At 42.2% G+C, this 18,745-nt stretch overlaps 2 protein-coding genes and 1 pseudogene across 3 annotated transcripts in view; 2 read left to right on the top strand and 1 right to left on the bottom strand.

The window, feature by feature from the left end:
• The first annotated feature begins 2,579 nt into the window (after positions 1 to 2,579).
• Positions 2,580 to 4,790, top strand: LOC138205550 (B2 bradykinin receptor). Its single transcript, XM_069161585.1, has 2 exons — positions 2,580 to 2,647; positions 3,372 to 4,790. The coding sequence occupies exon 2, from the start codon at positions 3,378 to 3,380 to the stop codon at positions 4,497 to 4,499; it is 1,122 nt and encodes a 373-aa protein (XP_069017686.1). The 5' UTR covers positions 2,580 to 2,647; positions 3,372 to 3,377; the 3' UTR covers positions 4,500 to 4,790.
• A 2,085-nt stretch (positions 4,791 to 6,875) lies between these two features.
• On the top strand, positions 6,876 to 16,775 carry LOC138205516 (uncharacterized; annotated as a pseudogene).
• Positions 13,134 to 18,745, bottom strand: part of kcnk10a (potassium channel, subfamily K, member 10a) — a 31,522-nt gene continuing 25,910 nt past the window's right edge. For both annotated transcript variants that reach the window (XM_069161577.1, XM_069161578.1), the window contains one exon: positions 13,134 to 17,512. In XM_069161577.1, the coding sequence (XP_069017678.1) occupies positions 16,835 to 17,512 (678 nt within the window). In that variant the 3' untranslated portion in view covers positions 13,134 to 16,834. The remainder of the gene's footprint in view (positions 17,513 to 18,745) is intronic.

The raw sequence follows: 18,745 nt of genomic DNA, 5'->3' as shown, positions 1-18,745 counted from the left end.
TCCTTTAAAAGAAAGAAAAACCTCTGAAATGGTGAGTGAGGAGAACTGAAAACAAATAATGAACAAAAAAGTGGAAAAGAAGAGGCATGAAGTTAATGAGATGCAATGGTGTCAATGTTGGCCCTCGCCAGCTAATAAAACATTATTTTACTAATTTACATTCATAGTTTTATTTTGATTAACTTTCTGTTTTCAGTGTTAAACATGTGACGTATGTAACTATACGACAAAGAGATACATCCCGGTTTCATGACCTCTGGCAAAAATATATCGATGATGGCAAGAAAACAGAGATGTCAATCAGGAGAGACATGTCTGTAAACACAAAGGGATTTCAAGTGCACGACAGTGAGAATAATAAATGAAAGTCTTTGGCGATAGACACCAACGAGATGTCGTCAGCTCTGGAGAAGAGGGTGAGGGCGAATAATCGGTTCAATCCTGTTGAACTCTGAGTTACCTGCAATAGTTAGTTCATCTAAATGATCCACCTGTCTCTTATATATCTTAAATATCGGTCCAGTTAAATACATTTGATAAGTATTGGAAATGTATTTCAATCCAATGCAGTCCAGTACAGCTGTAGCAGAAACTACAACCTCAATATTAAAGTGACAGTGTCAAAACCAAAACTGAACATGATGGGCCCTATTTTCATCTGCCTGGACGCAGTGCAGGCAGCAAGCACAGGGCTGCAAGTAGGTGTGGCGAACTTGTTTGGTATTTTGGTGAAAACAAGCGCAGGCACAGCTCCGCACAGTGTGACGCAGTGGTGATGTAGGAAGAAAAATCATTGCCAATCAGATCATCTCCTCTTCTCCCCTTTAAAACGTCTGTGGTGCAGTGTGTTGTTAGTTTGTAGTGAGTGAAGAAGGAGCAGACCGGCACCAACATCCACACTTTAACCAGGAGGAAACTGACATACAGTACTTGTCTGGAGGTTCAGGCTCTAATCTCTGAATTTATGGTGCTACAGTCGGCCTCCACCATGATGATGTTAAACCAGCTGTGAAGACGGAACTAATATTATAAATAACTCTTCACTGGTATTATGAGAACCGCTGCCCAGTGGAGGAAGAGGTTCAATGATAGAAGACAAAAACCTGCTTCTTATAAACACTGACATTAATTAAATATGAAAGTGAACAAAGAACACTCATCAATACAGTGGAACCATGTTGAGGAGTGAGCAGAAGTAAATTATTCAGACTTAATGAATGATGCAACTTATTTATTAACAACAATGGTGTAAAGCAATGTGCTCCAAACGTCACTGATGTTGCGGTGTTAATAATTAAACTGATATTGTTTATAAATAAACTGGCATTGTGTTGCTAATAAATAAACTGATATTGTGGTGTTAATAAATAAAGTGATGGTGTGATGTTAAAAAATAAACTGCATAGGGAGCTTTGAGTGTGAATAATTTACCTTCCAATCATAAATCCAATGAGCTAATCTGCTCTGTGTAACCTGCTTTAACTTTTAGTGTGTAAATGACACAGTGGTCTTACACAGCTGCTAAATTACTAAACCAGATGAGGAAATGAAAACACTTTAGAATTCTTACCCCTTTATGTGTAATTTAATTGTAATTAAATCAGTAGGCAATAGTCATTTCAATTTTTTACACGATTAATGAATCAGAATTGTTGAAATTATTTATGTAAGTAGCATGAAATACATAGCACATCCACTAAACCTGATTCCCATTAGATCTAAATATCTCTGCGCTGGCTGCGCTGCACTCGGACCTGGTTTAAGATAGCAGTTGATGCGAAGTAGTAGCGGCTCCACTCCGAGCTCCCTCCGGATGTTGGACTCCTGACCTGAACTCTGAGGCTGAGCCCGGCCACCCTGCTGAGGAAACCCATTTTTATCACTTGTCACTGCAATCTCGTTCTTTCAGTCACAACCCAGAACTCATGACCGTAGGGGAAGGTTGGAACGTAGACTAACGAATTCAGAGTTCCACCTTTCGACTCAGCTCCCATTTCACCAAAATGTGCAAAACTGTGTTTTTTTTTCTGCTGACGCCACCTCGATCCACCTGTCGATTTCCTCCTCCATCCTGTCGAAGTCCCTCTCCATCCTGTACTAACTAGTGAACAACACCCTGACATTAACTTGCTGCAGGAAGGCACCCTGTCCCCAACTGGAGGGAGGAATCCAGTTTTCTAGCAGAGCACCAGCATCTACTGAACATTTAAACACTTTATATACATATTTGGATGAAACTGAGACTTTAGTGCCTTGCTGAGAGAAAACAGAGGGTTACTTTTTTCTCACCTAAATGTTGCGTCTGTCCATGGATTTGAAAACTGTTCTGTTTTCTGTCGTGGAAACACAGATCCCAGAGGCATTCAAACCCACTCACATTTTTGTCTTCTGGTTTTAATACAGAAGCCAAAACTAAAGTTCTGTGTAAGTAAAGTCCAACAGATGGTTTATCTCTGAGTCAGAGCACAGCTCAGTAGTTCTGGAAAGAAACAGGAGGAAATTATAAGTGACGACACTGTGATGATCTCTAGAACTGCATATATAGGAGTAGCCAGTCTCCCACTGCTCATTCAGTGAAGGCTCAATGGGCTGCTGGGAATCAACATGAGCCACATCTAGATGGAAAGGGCAGAGCCACAGAGATAAGGTAAGTGGTTCAAACACTTTCTCCGAAGCAAATGAAAAAGAAAACGTACTTCTTGCCAGTTACTTTTAGGGCTATGATTTACAGACGCTTTGGACTAGTTGTATTCATTAACAACAGCAGTAGTAGAAGAGTTATTAGACTATTTCTGGTCTTCGTGTGATTTAAAGTCAGACAAAAATGTAAGTAGTCAAAGAAAAAAAGCAGCCTGCTGAGTCAGTCTGCAATGGTTTTTGTTTCTTGTAAGTGATTTTTTTTTCTTTCTACTGGATCTTCCACAAGGGAGGCAATGTTATCACAATATTTATTTTTCAAGAATGTTGGAACTGCTTATTTCCATGATAAGGCAATAACAGTTATTCATGTGAAATGAATTTCAAAAATCTGAACTTCTTCCCTCTCACAGGAGTGATTTTAAAACATTGTTCTTGAGGGGACTTCTGTATTTAAAGATTTTTTTTGGTCCTTCTGAGCACTAACAGAGGACCTCCAGTTGTTCCAGGGATCAGACTTTGGATCTCATTTTAGTACACACCTTCTAAAAACACAATTAAATCTAATTCTGGACTTTAATGTCTACATCAGGTCTAGAAAGTTTCATCCCAGAACTGTGAACATGAACATGTTTCGGCCGTGTTGTAATGACCTCAGTGACTGCATGTTAGAACTCACTGCCTATTAATCTTAAAAAATGTTGCTAATGATTACACTGGTTTGACTCTCACAGCTTCCAATGTTTACGAATGCATCAGACTGGTTGGTCCGGGCGGTGGGCCCAGAGATGGACCCAGAGCTGGACCCCTGTGGGAACTACACTGAAGCCTGGCTGTGGCTGTCCTCCCTACAGCCAGCCTACCTGGGTTTGATCAGCATCATGGGGTTGTTGGGCAATGGCCTGGTTCTCTGTGTATTTTGCCTGCAGAAGAGGCCTTGCTCGGTGGCGGACGTGTACCTGGGAAACCTGGCAGCCGCTGACCTGGTCATGATGTCCTGCCTTCCCTTTTGGGCTGTCACCATAGCTCGAGGCTACCAGTGGGACTTTGGAGAGGTCCTCTGTAAACTAGTCAACGTGGCCATCTCTATGAACTACATATGCAGCATTCTGTTCCTCATGCTGGTCAGCATGGACCGTTACCTGGCTGTGGTGAAGCCCATGAGGCGCAGCCGTCTGAGGAGAGCCACCTGGGCGAAGCGTTTCTGCCTGGGGATCTGGGGCCTGGGTTTCCTCTTCACTCTGCCCGTCCTGTTCTTCCGAACTCTGACGTACGTAGAGGATCCCGGTGTGACTGCCTGCATTTTGTACTACCCCCACCCAGCATGGAGGCTGTACCACAACATCACCAGGAACTTGTTAGGCTTTCTAATTCCTGTCCTGGTGGTGGCTTATTGCACCTGTCACATTGTGGCAGCACTGAACGAGCAGGGAGCCCAGGGACTCTCCGGGGTGAGGGCAGAGAGGAAGCCCACCCACCTGGTCCTGGCAGTGTTGGCAGTCTTCCTACTCTGCTGGACTCCTCACCAGGTAATGCGGTTTCTCGACACTCTGGATTACTTCCACGTCACACCTGGATGCCTCTGGGGTCATGTCCTGGACATTGGCATACAGCTGTCCACATATCTGGCGTACACCAACAGTGCTGTTAACCCTTTCCTGTTTGTCATCGTGGGGATTCATTTCCGGAAAAGGGCAAATGAGGTGTTCAGAAAAACTCTGAACCCTTGGTCCAAAGACATCACCTACCTGAGTGTGAGCTTTACCTCCATGAACAGACTCAATGAAACACGGCGGATAAGTACTGAAAAACTTGAAAAGTGTTCGAAAATAAATAAAATAAATAATAATAGGACACGATGAAAAGATTCAGCAGTGGCATAAGTCATATGTTTATCATGAGTATCGAAGACGGTTGATCTTATCATATATATTTAATACATTTGGGAGTTATGATTAACAAGTAAGACACCAAGGCACTCTGGAGAGTCTTATGGGCAGCTGTTTTGGACCATAATCTCCGACTACATTTAGGCAGGTAACATTTTGATATTATAAATATTTTTTTTACACTCTGAAATATCGTTATATGGCATAAAGTGTTGTCTTTTCCTGGTTCTAAAGGCTGCATTACTGTAGTGATAACATTTTCTCAATTTATCAGACCTTTATTTAGTCATTATTTTCACATTACTGATTATTATTTATCAAAAATGTAATTGTGTAAATATCTTGTATTTACAATTTAGTTGTTAGTCTAATATATCTTGATATTAGTTTTATCCATATGCCCAGCCCTAATTTACATTAATGGCTTGCAGGTAGATTACAGATTTCCTTCATTCAGCAACCTGTAGATGATATTAAAAAATACTAATTCTACCTTTAAGATGTGCACAAGGCTGTTTCTGTGTCATCCTGTTCTTTGCCCTGTCTAAATGCCTTTGTCTTTTCTTTGCTGATGCCCTGAAAAAACGTCATGTTCATAATCTTTACAATTTGTTTATGTAATCCATGCCAAATAATTACTGTCAAGTGCTGATCATAAATTCCAAAGTGATTTATAAAGATTTCCATTGTGTCTGACATTCTTCTGTTTGAGTATGCAAGATTCAGAAGGTGAGCTGTTCAACACTTCAACAGTATGGACAGCACTTCTAAGATTAAACTGAAGGAAGTTATACTATTCTTAAAAAAAAAGTTGTGATGCTCATAAGAGAGATTAGAATTCCCCTTACAAACTTTGAGGCGTCCCCGGTAAATCCTCCAGGGTTTAGGACTGTCCAGCTGTCAGATCATCAGTCCATTAAGGCCTCTCTGGAGACCTTTTGAGCCCTTTAAAGATGCTGTAAAGTAGAAATGAAAATGAGTTTTAAGTTCATCACACCACAGAAGTATGGGTTGTTAACTACTCATCCAAATTTGAATGAAAAAAAAACAGAGACAAGTTTGTTAAATTAGGCTTTGAAATAGTGAGAAAATCATCAGTCTTCTCCGCTCTGAGTGGGGAGGGCCTGAAGGAGCTGAAGCTCCGCCCACTCGCTGGAAGGTATTCAGTGTTCTGTATGACAGTCCTGTGGCTGCAGTTCTTTTCCCCACTAAGCGGTCCGTCTGACATCCAACCTCTCTGTGACTTTATGCATGATGTCACACTGGTACTCTGTCTCTGGTGGTTGGAGCAGCCTGCTTTGGGAAAACAGAATAGAATTAGAATTGATTTGTCCAATGAGTGAAACATACAGATGCAATCAAATCCAGCTTGTCCCCCTGATCTGTAACACAGGAGTAAAACTGGACACCAGAAACAGCAGACAGTGAGTCTCCAACTACTTCTAATGCACCTGCATTACAATAGTGGAGATAATAAGAGCAGAGGAGTTGATTTAGTTCTGTAACGACTGCAACATCCACAACGCTGCATTACATCACGTCAATTCATTACATCACGTGTCTATTCATTACATCACGTCAATTCATTATATCACACGTCAATTCATTATAACACATGTCTATTCATTACATCACGTCAATTCATTACATCACATGTCAATTCAAACTTTGAACCTGCTCAGGTCGAGCCGACAGTCTGTCTCTTTCACTGATGTCCCTCCACCTCCACCTCCTCCTCCACCTGCTCTCTGCAGCCTCCTGCACATGTAGTTGGGCTCGTTTATCCGGACCGGTACCGGTACATGTAACCGAGAGGGTCGCTGATTGTAACGTTACACCGGAGTACAAAAACAACAACCCTCATTAATCGTGAGGACTAGATCTCCTCTGGTCCATGTTTACCATCACCCCAACATGTAAAATACAGTTACATATATTATAGTTCCTTATCGGAGACTTATTCAGACGCATAAAAAAATCCGCGGTTATCGGAGCATTTTTCTCTGAACTCTGCTTGGCTACGAGCTCAATAGAAGCTAATTAGCACATTAGCTCCCATTTCATGAAAATAAAGTTAGTCTACACCGAGTAAAATCACGTTAGCGATTTGCAACGCGGGCCAAATATAGCAGAGTTACCGTGGAAAAGTTATCTAGTATAATTATAACAAGCACACAGAATTTGCGCTGAGTGGTGAACTGCTGGAGGCAGCGGGGGACCCTGCCGACGGCGGTGGCAGCGGTGGACACGGTCGCCAGTGGACACGGTCGGTGGCGGCGGTGTCCACCGCTTCTGGCGGCAGCGGACACTGCTGGCAGCGGCAGCGGACGGTGCCGATGCGACTGAGAGATGAACGGCCGTGAGGGTGAAGCTCGGTTCGGCTCTGCGCTGCAGGAGGAGCGGTGTGTCCGTGAACTCCATCCGTCTCCGGTGGAAGTTGGTGAAACTATCCGCCGTGAAATGGTCCCTGCACAGGCGGCTGTTGTTGTTGATGCGAAGCTCTCCATCAGCGTGGCTCTTGACAAAATCAATCCACCTCTTTTTCCTTTCTTCCTCAGTAGGAAATTGAAATAGCGATGCAACACTAGTTTGGAGGTTCTTGTATCCAGGAAAGATGCACTTGCGGGTGGAGGGAGACGTCCTGTAGCAGCTAGCTGATGTACAATAACAATCTGACTACGGCAGGAGTAGAACTGAAGTCCAGTCGGATGACCTCTTATGCAAATGAGCTGCAGGCTTTTATAGCGTTCCACCGTGTGAAAGGAGGAGCCATGCAGAAGGTTAAATAAACTGGCTGTGATCTGATGTAGATAGGTTGTTGTGAGGTAATTAGGTTGGGTTTTAGCTCCGCCTAAACAAAACCTGAGCTGAAAATGGGTGAGAAACTGTTTAACGGTCTAACTCCACATTTCAGTGTGACAAAGTTTTCTAGCTTTGCACATGCTTTCAGCGACTCATTTCACATGTATATAATGTACTCAGAAGCAAATCATGGAATTTGCTTTACAGCATCTTCAAGCACGCTTTCCATAAATCCAGATTTCTGCAGACGGTTCCTGATGGAATTACCCACAGTTCATAGCAAAACCGGTGACGTATTAAACGTAGTTGTCCCACCGCCCCACAAAATGCAAACAAACCCAACATGGATGGTTTACAGTCTGTCCAGATGGACACAGAAGACATTTCTACTCAGCAAAAAGATACAAAACAGCAGAATGAATCTCGTATTCTAAATATAAACTTTTTACCAAAAAGAACATATTTGGATGAATCCCCTTTGTACTCATCAATATTTCGAATAATAATTGTAACTTCGTTACATGTTTTCTCAGTTACTGTAACATATTACTTTACTATGTTACTCTGTTGCATACAACATACATGTGCATACATACATGCGATTGTGCTCTTGGTATAAAGGTACATCATACTGATGGTTAAGTTGTTCAATTTGCTTTTATAGGACACAAAACATTGTTCTCATCATAAATAAATTGTAACTTCTGTTGTTGCACATTTAGAAGTGAAACACAAATCCTTTCTGCTTAAGATGTAGGTGTTCGTGAAAGGAGCATTTACTCACACTACTCCGCTTTCACTCACACTACGCTTTCACTCACACTACTCCGCTCCTCCTCCTCTTCCTCCTCCTCTCCTCCTCCGCTCCTCCTCGCTCCCTTCACTGGTTACCAGTAGCTGCCCACATCCGTTTCAAAACATTGGTACTTGCGTACCGTGCTGTGAACAGATCGGGTCCAGTCTACATCCAGGACATGGTCTAACCTTACATCCCAGCCCGCTCCCTCCACTCTGCTTCTACCAATCAGCTTGTTGCTCCTCACTGAGCTAAACACTCTACAAAATCATGACTGTTTGCTGTCCTGGCTCCTAAATGGTGGAATGAGCTCCCCACCAACATCAGGACAGCAGAAGCTCTGTACATCTTCCGCCGCAAACTAAAAACACACCTCTTCAGACTTTACCTTGAACAGTAGAACTTTAGTAGCACTTAAAATGGCACTTACTGATAGCACTTTGTAGTTTGGCTTTCTTGAAGAAATTGTATTCCTGTTGTTCTGGGTGTTGTACCCTTATGGTTGAAATGCACTTATTGTAATTCGCTTTGGATAAAAGCGTCAGCTAAATGAAATGTAATGTAATGAAATGTAATTTAAGGTTCTCATTTCGTTCAGTACATCTGAACAATGAAGAGAAACTGTAACCTCTCAACTTCGTCTTCCAGTATGCGAAGATACTGCCCTCATGTGGTCAAGCCTACATAATACACGTCAAGACAATACAACTCAATTTGAAATGCAAACAATAAGATTTAATGCTTTTCCAAAACTAATAAAGGAAATTAATTTGCTCTCAAACTAACATAAATGCGCAGACTTATTTTTCTACATTTATTTTACTGTGTGCCTCTTGCTCTTGAATCATAACATCAAATCTACATGTACATAAACAACATCTAAACCTAAACCTAAAGTCAGTCTCTGTTTTTTCTATCTATCATAAGCTGAAAGATTTCGATATTTGGAGTGACAGTTGTGCAGCAGACACGCTGTCCGAAGGTTGACGCAGCGTTTCACTCGGGTTGGACACGAGCAGACCCAAAGGCTCTCGTTTCCATAGTTACAATATGCGTATGTCTGGCTGATCTCCACAAGCGACTGTGAGCTGCTGCAGGCTGCTGGTAGACGTGCAGTATTTCAGTCTCACCGGGAACGTGCATACAGAGCTGACTGGATCAATACCACTCTGTTCCCCAGTTCCAGCATCTTTCTGGAAGAATCTGCCGAAGCAGCAGAATGGACAACATCACGACGAGTTCTTTAAACAGCAGCAGCAGTAGCAGCGGTAACACGGTAGTAGCCCCTCCCTCACCCCCTCTGTGTCTCAGTTTTCTCAAGACTAAAACCATCTTTAAACTGTCTCCTCCACTCACACTGTAAACTATGTGAAGGTTCCTCCTTGATCATCTGATGGGATTAAAACAGCATATTGTTGTTGTGTTTTTAACACGCCATGTGCATCAGAAAAGACAAATGCCAAAATGCAGACTCTTCATAGTCTCTATGTCTCTGTCTTGGTGGACTTTAACATATCCCAGCATGCACTTGGTAAACAGAGTGCAACATAACACTCCAACAGAGAAAGTCAGTGAGATGAGGTGGAGTTTCTTGGAGCAGATTTTCCACTGAAAAGTGTCAGAGAAGTTGTCTTTTATTTATATGGACAGTTGATGCCTGCAGGGATGAAGAAAAGCAGTAGTAGGTACAGACTGTTTAAATTTGGATGTCACCTCTCATACAACACAACACAATCACTTGTGGTCTTCAACATTCACCCGCATGACTAAATGGGGAAATAGTTCAAGTGTAGAAATGTCATGGTTTATATCTGCCTTTTGTTTGTTCAGTTTATTCCTGGTATCACTCCCTCAGTCTCCTCTGTGTTCAGTCTCAGTCAGTACTTCAATTTAAACAGAGTGGTTTTGTTTCAAATTGAACTCTGACTCTCTGCACTTACCGGAAATAACTGAAGCATCTGACTGCATCACCTGCCAACATATTTGCAGCTTTAATCATTTTACCCAGAAATGAACGCGTTTTTTTAAGGCACACATTAAACACACTGCTGGCTTCTATTAAACAACAGTATTGTGGTAGTTTTGTCTGCAGTTTCGTTAGTGCTGTAACCCCCCCCCAAAAAAAAAAATAATAATAATAATAATAATAATAATTTGATAGCTGATCATCAAATTGTTTTCTTTTTTGGCTGCAGCAGGAACAGTATCAACAGTATCATCAGTCTTAATGAATCAACTCCTCCCAGTCATATCAATTATCAGATTCTGGCTGAAGAGGTGGAGGACCTCCTCCTCCAGGAGGACGAGGAAGAGGAGGAGGAAGAGGAGGAGGAGGAGGAGGACGAGTGGCAGCAATCTCCTAATCAAGCCTATTAATCAACCTGAAAGTTATCACTCCTCCGAAAGTCAGACTCGTCGTCTCTCACACCTGAATTGGAAACACAGAAACAGTTCTGTTGTTGTTGTTGTTGTTGTCGTCGTCGTCGCTGTTGATCTCCCAGCTGCTCCTGACTCACACTTTCTAACTGAATTCTCTGACTTTTTATCAGATTTAGTGCTGAGTTTAGATAAAGTGATGATAGTGGGTGACTTTAACTTTCATGTTGACATGGACAACGACAGCCTCAGTTCTACTTTCAGCTCATTATTAGACTCTATAAGCTTTTCTCAGAATGTAAATAAACCCACTCACTGTGGTAACCACACCCTCCATCTGGTTCATGTGACAGAGATACTGAACATTTAACCCTCTTTTAACAGACCTTTTTTTTTAATAACATTTGAATTTACAATAATGGACAACACAGCATGTGGAAATAAATCCCATTACAGTAGATGTCTGTCTGATTATGCTGTGTCCAAGTTTAAAGAAAGTGATTACTTCTTTATCTTCTTCGATGCCGTGTGTTAAAGCAGTGGAAGACAGCTATGTCCACTTTAGTACCACACAAGTGGATCATCTGGTAGAAAACACTGCAGTATCTCTGCTACAACTCTAGATGATGTCGCCCCTCTGAAGAAGAGGGTCATGAACCAGAGGAGGCGTCTCCTTGGTACAACTCACAATTACGCTCTGTTAAGCAGGCAACGCACAAACTGGAAAGGAAATGGCGTTCCACTAATTTAGAAGAATTTCACCTGGCCTGGAAGGTTAGTCTAATACTATATAAAAAAAAAAGTTCTTCATAAGGCCAGAACCGCATATTATTAATCATTAATAGAGGAAAACACAGCTCTGTTGAGCAGTCTATTCCTTCAGCTCTCAGCAGTAATGATTTTATCAACTTCTTCAATTCAATTCAATCCAATTCAATTCAATTCAATTCAATTCAATTCAATTCAATTCAATTCAATTCAATTCAATTCAATTCAATTCAATTCAATTCAATTCAATTCAATTCATCAACTTCTTCACTAATAACATTTCTACCATTAGTGAAAGAATCGGGCAGACCCTTCCTGCCACTGTCACTGATGTGTTGCTGAGGAGAGCAGCCCCGGAAGCAACCGTGGGACCTGATCTATAAAAAATTTTAACTGAAATATTTATTTCATTTAAACTATCAACCTCTCTTAGACCTCATCCCGACAAGACTGCTCATTGATGTCTTACCCTTCATTAGAACTTCCTTATTAGATCAAATCAGTTCATCTATCTCAAACAGCTATGTGGCTTTTAAAACTGTTATAGTTACACCTTTATTTAAAAAAGCTGTTTTAGGAAACTACAGACCGATTTCCAACCTGGAATTTTTCTAAAATCCTCGAAAAAGTTGTTGCAAATCAACTTTTTGATCATTTACAAAGAAATGGTCTGTTTGAAGATTTTCAGTCAGGCTTTAGAGTTCATCATAGCACAGAAACAGCACCGGTGAAAGTTACTAACCATCTTCTAATAGCCTCAGATAATGGACTTGTCTTCTGGACCTCAGTGCTGCTTTTGATACGATTGATCACACGGTTTTATGTGGTTAGCATTCATCATGTGGCGTTGAGCAAAGATATCATTGCCAAAGTATGTAGGCACATGTCTAACTAGATACTGAACACTGTCACCGTGTTACTGAGGTTTTGTTTTCAGTGGTTCCTACTTTGTTTTTGGAGGTTTCTACTTTGGTGTATGAACATAGCATTCATAGTGTCAGTGAGATGTATGGCAGATATTGAGTCAGTTGACATTATCTGTGTTATTCTGAATTAATTTGGCACTTTGTTGTAAAATTATGACAGAGATTGGAACATGTTACAAGAATGAAAGAAACTGCAATGGGTTGATTCAAACCATATATAGTAGATTGATTCCAATTTTTTTATGTCAATAAAGATCCTTCCAGGAACACAAAACCTCGTTATTGAGTTCCACATGGTTCTGTGCTTGGCCCAATACTTTTCACACTCTATATACATGCTTCACTTTGGGGTTGGAGACCGCTGCCGTAGGCGATTCTGTAAAGTAACACTTCATAAACTTCCATCGCTATGCAGACGACACCCACATATGTTTTTATGAAATCAGACGAGACAAATCAGTTAGTAAAACGGCAAGTCTGTGTGAAAGAGTAACTGACGACTGGAGTTATTGTACTTGGTACATAAAAATTACACAGGGTGTTGCACCACTTCTGCATTGGCTCATACCAGAGGTGACACTGATGAAAAAACGTCTGGCTACAGTCTGTTGGGGAATTACCAAGGTGCATGGAGATGATAGATAGATTCAACCAATGAGCTTTTAAAGTTAGAAAGAGTCAGGAAGTGTGAATGAAGGTGTTAGATTTCTGTGAATATTCTCCCAGACATTTTCAGAGGTGGACACAGGAAAGAACAGCTAAAATTACTGGAAAATTTCCCGTCGGGGGAGGTCACAGCAATGACCGTGAAACCGATCCACCTGCTTTCCGCTCTGATAAAAACCACAGATAGCAGCTGTGAAAGACAGGAGGTACATGAGACCCAAAACCACCACGAGGACCTTGAAAATAATGGCTGCACACTCAAAAATAGCACTTCTTTCAGTGATCTTTATTTCCAAAAGGCAATCACTACATTGAACGTAATGGTTGCATGAGAGATACTGTGAGCAACGTCCAAATACAGAGCAGGTGCTGCTTGTGCGTCCAAACATAGACAGTAAAAATAACAAAATGCCATGGTAAGCGTCATCCTCTGAAGCATGAGGCTGAATACAATCAACACCATATACATCATAATATAGTTTTGCAATATAGCATGCCTTTTTTATTTCCATGTCTTTGTTTTCTTTTTAAGCTTTAAATTTTTTTTATTTCTTGGAAGCATTTTTTTAAAACACGTGGTCCTTGCTTTTGCTGCATTCACACTAACCCGAGAGCTTCGCTTTGTGATGTGATCAGTATATGTATAACGTGAGTACATTAACATGATGCTGTGGAGTGGATGTGAAAAACATAATGTAAGCATCACAATATCACTGTAATATAGTCAGCCGCAAATTTTTTTGCCTGGACCACAACTGCAAGGGCCAGCCCTATGGACTATGTCTGTCACTGAGTGAGTGAGTGAGTGACTGAGTGACTGAGTGATAAAGTTACCTGCCTGGCCAAATGTGGAAACTCCCTGGTACCATTTCAAATCAAAAGCCTTTGTTTCAAAATAAAAGCTTTCTAGCATTTCATCCACTTTCCACCGATATATAGAAGGCTGTGACCTTGTGTTGTCTTGTATGTGATGTTTTCCCTCAGTGTTACACGAGTATGGAAATGTATTGTGGTTTATGGGAATAACGTTGTACACTCCAGCAGCTAGCACCATGGGTAAAAGCTGCACAAGTGCCTGAAGATGTAGTACCAGTGACGGCCAGCAGGTGCTGGCTCCAAACATCTCCAACTGCATAGAATTCCATTCAAAGTGTCCCAACTTGTCCAAAGGAATAAAATTGTTTTTAATATTAAGTTTGGTTCTCCGGAGCTCGTTTCCCTTCTTCTGCGTGTCATTTGGATGAGTTTGAGAATCCATCAAAGGAGATATTAAGGCTTCTTGAGAAGTATATTTTGGAGCAGGTTTACTTGATTGACAGGTGTCTCAGCCTATGAAACGTGCTGGCCGTGGTGGTGGCGTATCCCAATTCAGCTTCATCCATTTTTTTTTTTTTTTTCAGGTTTTCCAAACTCCCAAATGTCTCTCGGGAGAACTAATCCAACTTCATGTCACTTGTGAGCGTCTGTGGATGTGTTTGAGTCAAGCACAACAAAGAGTACACGATGCACTGTGACAGTAACAGCAGTGTCTCTAATCTCAGACCTTATCCCCTCCCTTCATTGCTGTTCCCTTCTCATTATGAAACAGACCCTCCTTTTGATTATGGCTTCTCTTCCATTCTGTTGTCCCTAACCTTCGGAGTACAGTGGCAGTCACTGACCCCTCATCCTCACAAAGTGTGAATGCAGCACTTGTCAGACAATGTCAACAACAAACATGAGGACAACAAGCCCTGAGATACTGTTCAAAGAGGTGATAATGTGAGACACCGGCTGAGGTTGGGACCATGCACAAACAACATGTGGCATGTAAATCTTTTTTCATTCACATTTCAATGCACATTTCAAGAATTTAGTTTCAATAGGCAACATGAACACCAGCATGACAACAAGCATGTAGTGAAAGTGTTACATTTAAAATCAAGCTTTCCCTCCACGTGTTACTATTTTATACTTCCACAGCAGCATTCTGGATTGTGTTCATCAGTATTTTTGGAGTGGCACGGTGGTGCAGTGGTCAGCACGGCCCCCTTCACAGCAGCAAGGTTCAGGTTTGCACCTCAGCCTACTTCCTCACAAAATCTAAAGACATGCTTGCAAGCTTAATTGATGATTTTAGATCAGCCGTAGCTGTTAAAGTGAGCATGAGGGACAAAGTGGGGATAGACAAAAGATGGATCAGTTTTTTTTATTTATTACTTGTGTTCTGACGTGAGTCACATTTGGGCTCACAGCACCAAGTCAGAGGTCCATGTGCACCCGTCAGACCCTATTTAAGATATTTCCAATCATCTCATTGTCATCCATTAAACGTGACAGTTCGTGTGCAAGAGGAAGAGGACGACATCATGTCACATCCCGTTTCGTGAGTAATTTTTTCCGTTTGCAGAATGATCTTTATCTGCACTGTAATGCTGCTACAGAGCCCTCCATCTCACACCGGGGTGCATCAGACTGTTCACAGCTTTAAGATTCACAGATCTAACGACTCACGTTCGTTGTCAAAAGATTATTTTAGATTTCGTTACCATCAATCTGAAAATGTCTCAGCCATTATTTCTGTCAGTTATGATAATAGTGTCGACATCAGTACAACGTTTGACAAGGAAAGAAACACAGAACATCTAGACTTCACCATGAACAAAGTCCACAGTCAGACAAGAGCGAGGAGGAACTCTGCCACACCGGCATCAGTGAGGGACCAGTGACATCATCGTTAAGTTGTTCATACTGGGTCATGTTCTATAAAAACAATACTGACAAGACAGAAAAATGTTGGATGATGTCAGTAGGTATGAGGTATGAGCACCAGTGTGTGGACTAGTGCGCGTTTAAAAATTTCATTTCAACTCCATACAAACATACGTGTGAATGACCAGATATATTTCAAACTGGATGTGAACATGCACACACTTCTTTTCACACCTTTATGTTTGTCTGCATGTCGCTGATGTTTATAAATTTAGGCTGCTCATAGAAGGTCAGTGCAGACTCTCATGGCTACGCAGCTGTAACACTGACAGGTTTATTATGTGATCTGTGGCATGGTGTGTTTTCCTTGTGTGTTCAGGATCTGAGCTCGTTGTACAGAAGCTGTCCTAAAAATTGTGAGTCAAGCACGAACGTTCATTGCTGCTGGTTGATGTAATGAACAGTATACTAAACGTGAAGCAGGAGGAATTCAGTGTAAGCTACACTTCCAGAGGGAGATTCCAACTCAAATCCCCTCGACGAGAAACTTGAATCTAAATAGTCGAGTGCTGCAACATCAAAACTGAGAGAAATAATGGCCAACAGTAAAACTACACGAATGGAGTTCTGCTTTAAAAACCTATTAGCTTACGACTTTTGCTTTGATGTGATTATCACTGGGCACAGCAACACTGCAGACACCCTACAAAGGTCTTGCATTGATGCAACACAATGTTTTTCCATCCGATCCATAGGGCACAGTGAATATGTGAACATTACAGTATATAGCACAAAGTAGGGTTGCAACGGTATGAGTGACAACCGTCTGAGAAAATATCATGGTAAGACGGTATCACGTTGTTTGAAGTGTCATCAGAAGGGCTTTAAAAAGTTGACAGTTCATTGGAGGTGTGTTCAGCTCAGCTGGTGCCGTCTGTACATTAAACTCACACACTGCTGTCAATTGGGAGCTGAGATGTGGGAAATTATTTCAATAGCGCATTTTCTGATTGATGTTTAAACAATCAAGTTTTTTTTATGCATTCAAGTTAACTGGATAACTGGATGTCCGTCCTCGAGGCGAGCATCTCTGTTGATTGTTGATACCAGTAATAAGAACTTGTGCACGGTATGAGTACCCTCAATTTTAATACCACAGTATACCGCTGCAACCCCAGCACAAAGGGACAGGTGCTGTCCCTGCTCAAGCACACACAGGAGTAAGGGAGACTTAAGGCACTAATGGTGGTAACTCAACCTTTGTTTGTATTAGTACACACAGTCTAAGGGTCCATCTCAATATGCAACTCTTTTGGATCAAGTTTTTTCTCACTCTCGCTCTCTTTGGTTTGCTCTGGAAGGAACCCATTGTGTGGCTTGCAAGCTTCCACAAACAGTGGAAATTCAGACAAGCTGGTGTTGCACTCCTTGTCTTCATTCTCATCCTCTCCTTCGTCCTTCCGTTTTCCTTCATCTGCAGTTGGCGTGCTGCAGTCGAAAGTAGGTGTGCTGCAGCCGTAGGCCTCACTGTGAGGCCGGCGAGCCTCGTCTGGGATGTTCTTCTTCAGGTCACGATTCCTGTTGCGCTTGGCCAGCTTGGTGACGGATCCCAGGCGGTTAAAAATGTTGTCCTCGGATGTGGTCTGGTGGTCAGAGCCCCGGTCGCACTGCTCAGCCCCCCGCAGCCGAAGATTGTTTAGCTTGGTGTCGATGCTTTCCTGGGAAGAGGTCTTGTAGTTGTTGGTGTCTAGGCTGTTGAACATGGCGCGGCGCTCTGGAGAGAGCATGTCCAGGGACACGGCGCGCTGGTCCAGGCCCAGTTGCCGTCTCTCCATGCTCCGGATTGTGGCGGCCCGCTGCAGCTTGTCGTGGACCTCAACACTCATTCGCCGACGCGTCTCCCGGAACTCTGCTCGCACGTTCGCTTTCCACTCCGCTGCGTGAGCCTTGATCTCTCCAACCTGGACAAAGACAGTTATTCCAAGTGTATCAGTGTATGTATACTTTTTCAAAAGTAATGCTGCAGCACAGTGAAACAGTCCTTCTCCAGATAAATGACAAACCACGAGTAATCCATGAAACTTTCTGAGCCTGTAAACCAACGTAAATTTCATCAACTGTGACAACACTCATCCCTGGTCTGTCACACTTAAAGTTCCCTCGAGTCTTTGCTCTTTGTCTTGCTATTCATCAGATAGTTCTCAGGCCTGTGTGCATTATTGTATTAAATCAGTCTGATAAAGTAAAGTCTTTACTTTTTAATGCTGTCAATAGTTGTTTATATTGTGTATTTTAATCAGTTCTATCTATGTGAGGAAACAAACACCTGAAATTCCTCCAAGCTGATGTGCGAGACTGATCAACAGTTATCGGAAACATTTATTTTCAGTTATTGATGCACAAGGAAGTCGCAGCAGAAACTGAAAGCAAAGGTTCAGATACTTTTACCTCTCACAGATATGTAACATTGGATAATTTTTCTCAATAAACAAGTCACTAAGGATACTATTTTTGTGGGTGGGGCCTTGTTGTGTTTACATTTTCTCCCTGTACGTTTTGTTTCTGAGTGCTCCAGCTTCCTCCCAACGTACAAAGATACGCATGTGAGGTTAATTGGAGGTAAAGTTTATCTGAATTTAAGGAGCAGGACCACACCTCAAACACTCCCCTTCCGGCCATGTGCCTACAAATACCTGCCTATCCGGTACATCTGTCTGGTACTGGTGTACGTGCGCAGCTCCTGAAGGATCGCCACGCCGCTCGCTCATTTTACCTGCGGGATTGGCCCCATCATCAACCTTATCCTCCAACGTCCTCTTCACCCAGCAGATGGTCCTCACACCGTCCAGCAAACCCACCAACCCCGCCTCCACCAAGGACCAAGCTAAGGCAGTCACCAGTCCAATTGCCGTCGGGAGAAGTTCCAGAAAAAACCCCACCTCTGCCGTCCTCCATCCGAGATTCGCCCGAGGAATAACATCCATTTGTAAAGTCACCGGCACAAGTAGTTCCACTCCTTCACCTGCTCAAGCACTCTCCTGTAGTAAAGGGAGTCTCCGAGCACCTCCAGTCGTATCCACACCACCGGCCATGCTGAAAAAAAACCCAAAAACTTTCCAAACGGCAAAAGTCCCATCAGAAAGAGGGACCGTTACCACCACTCCGATTACGAGATAAGTTAGCCGAACTACTTC

The sequence above is a fragment of the Embiotoca jacksoni genome, unplaced genomic scaffold (assembly GCF_022577435.1).
Source record: "Embiotoca jacksoni isolate LCO1_2020_lvr unplaced genomic scaffold, fEmbJac1.0.p SCAF_29, whole genome shotgun sequence".
NCBI classification, from domain to species: domain Eukaryota; kingdom Metazoa; phylum Chordata; class Actinopteri; family Embiotocidae; genus Embiotoca; species Embiotoca jacksoni.
The sequence above is the reverse complement of the archived record's forward strand: the minus strand, read 5'-3'. Positions and strand labels throughout refer to the sequence as shown.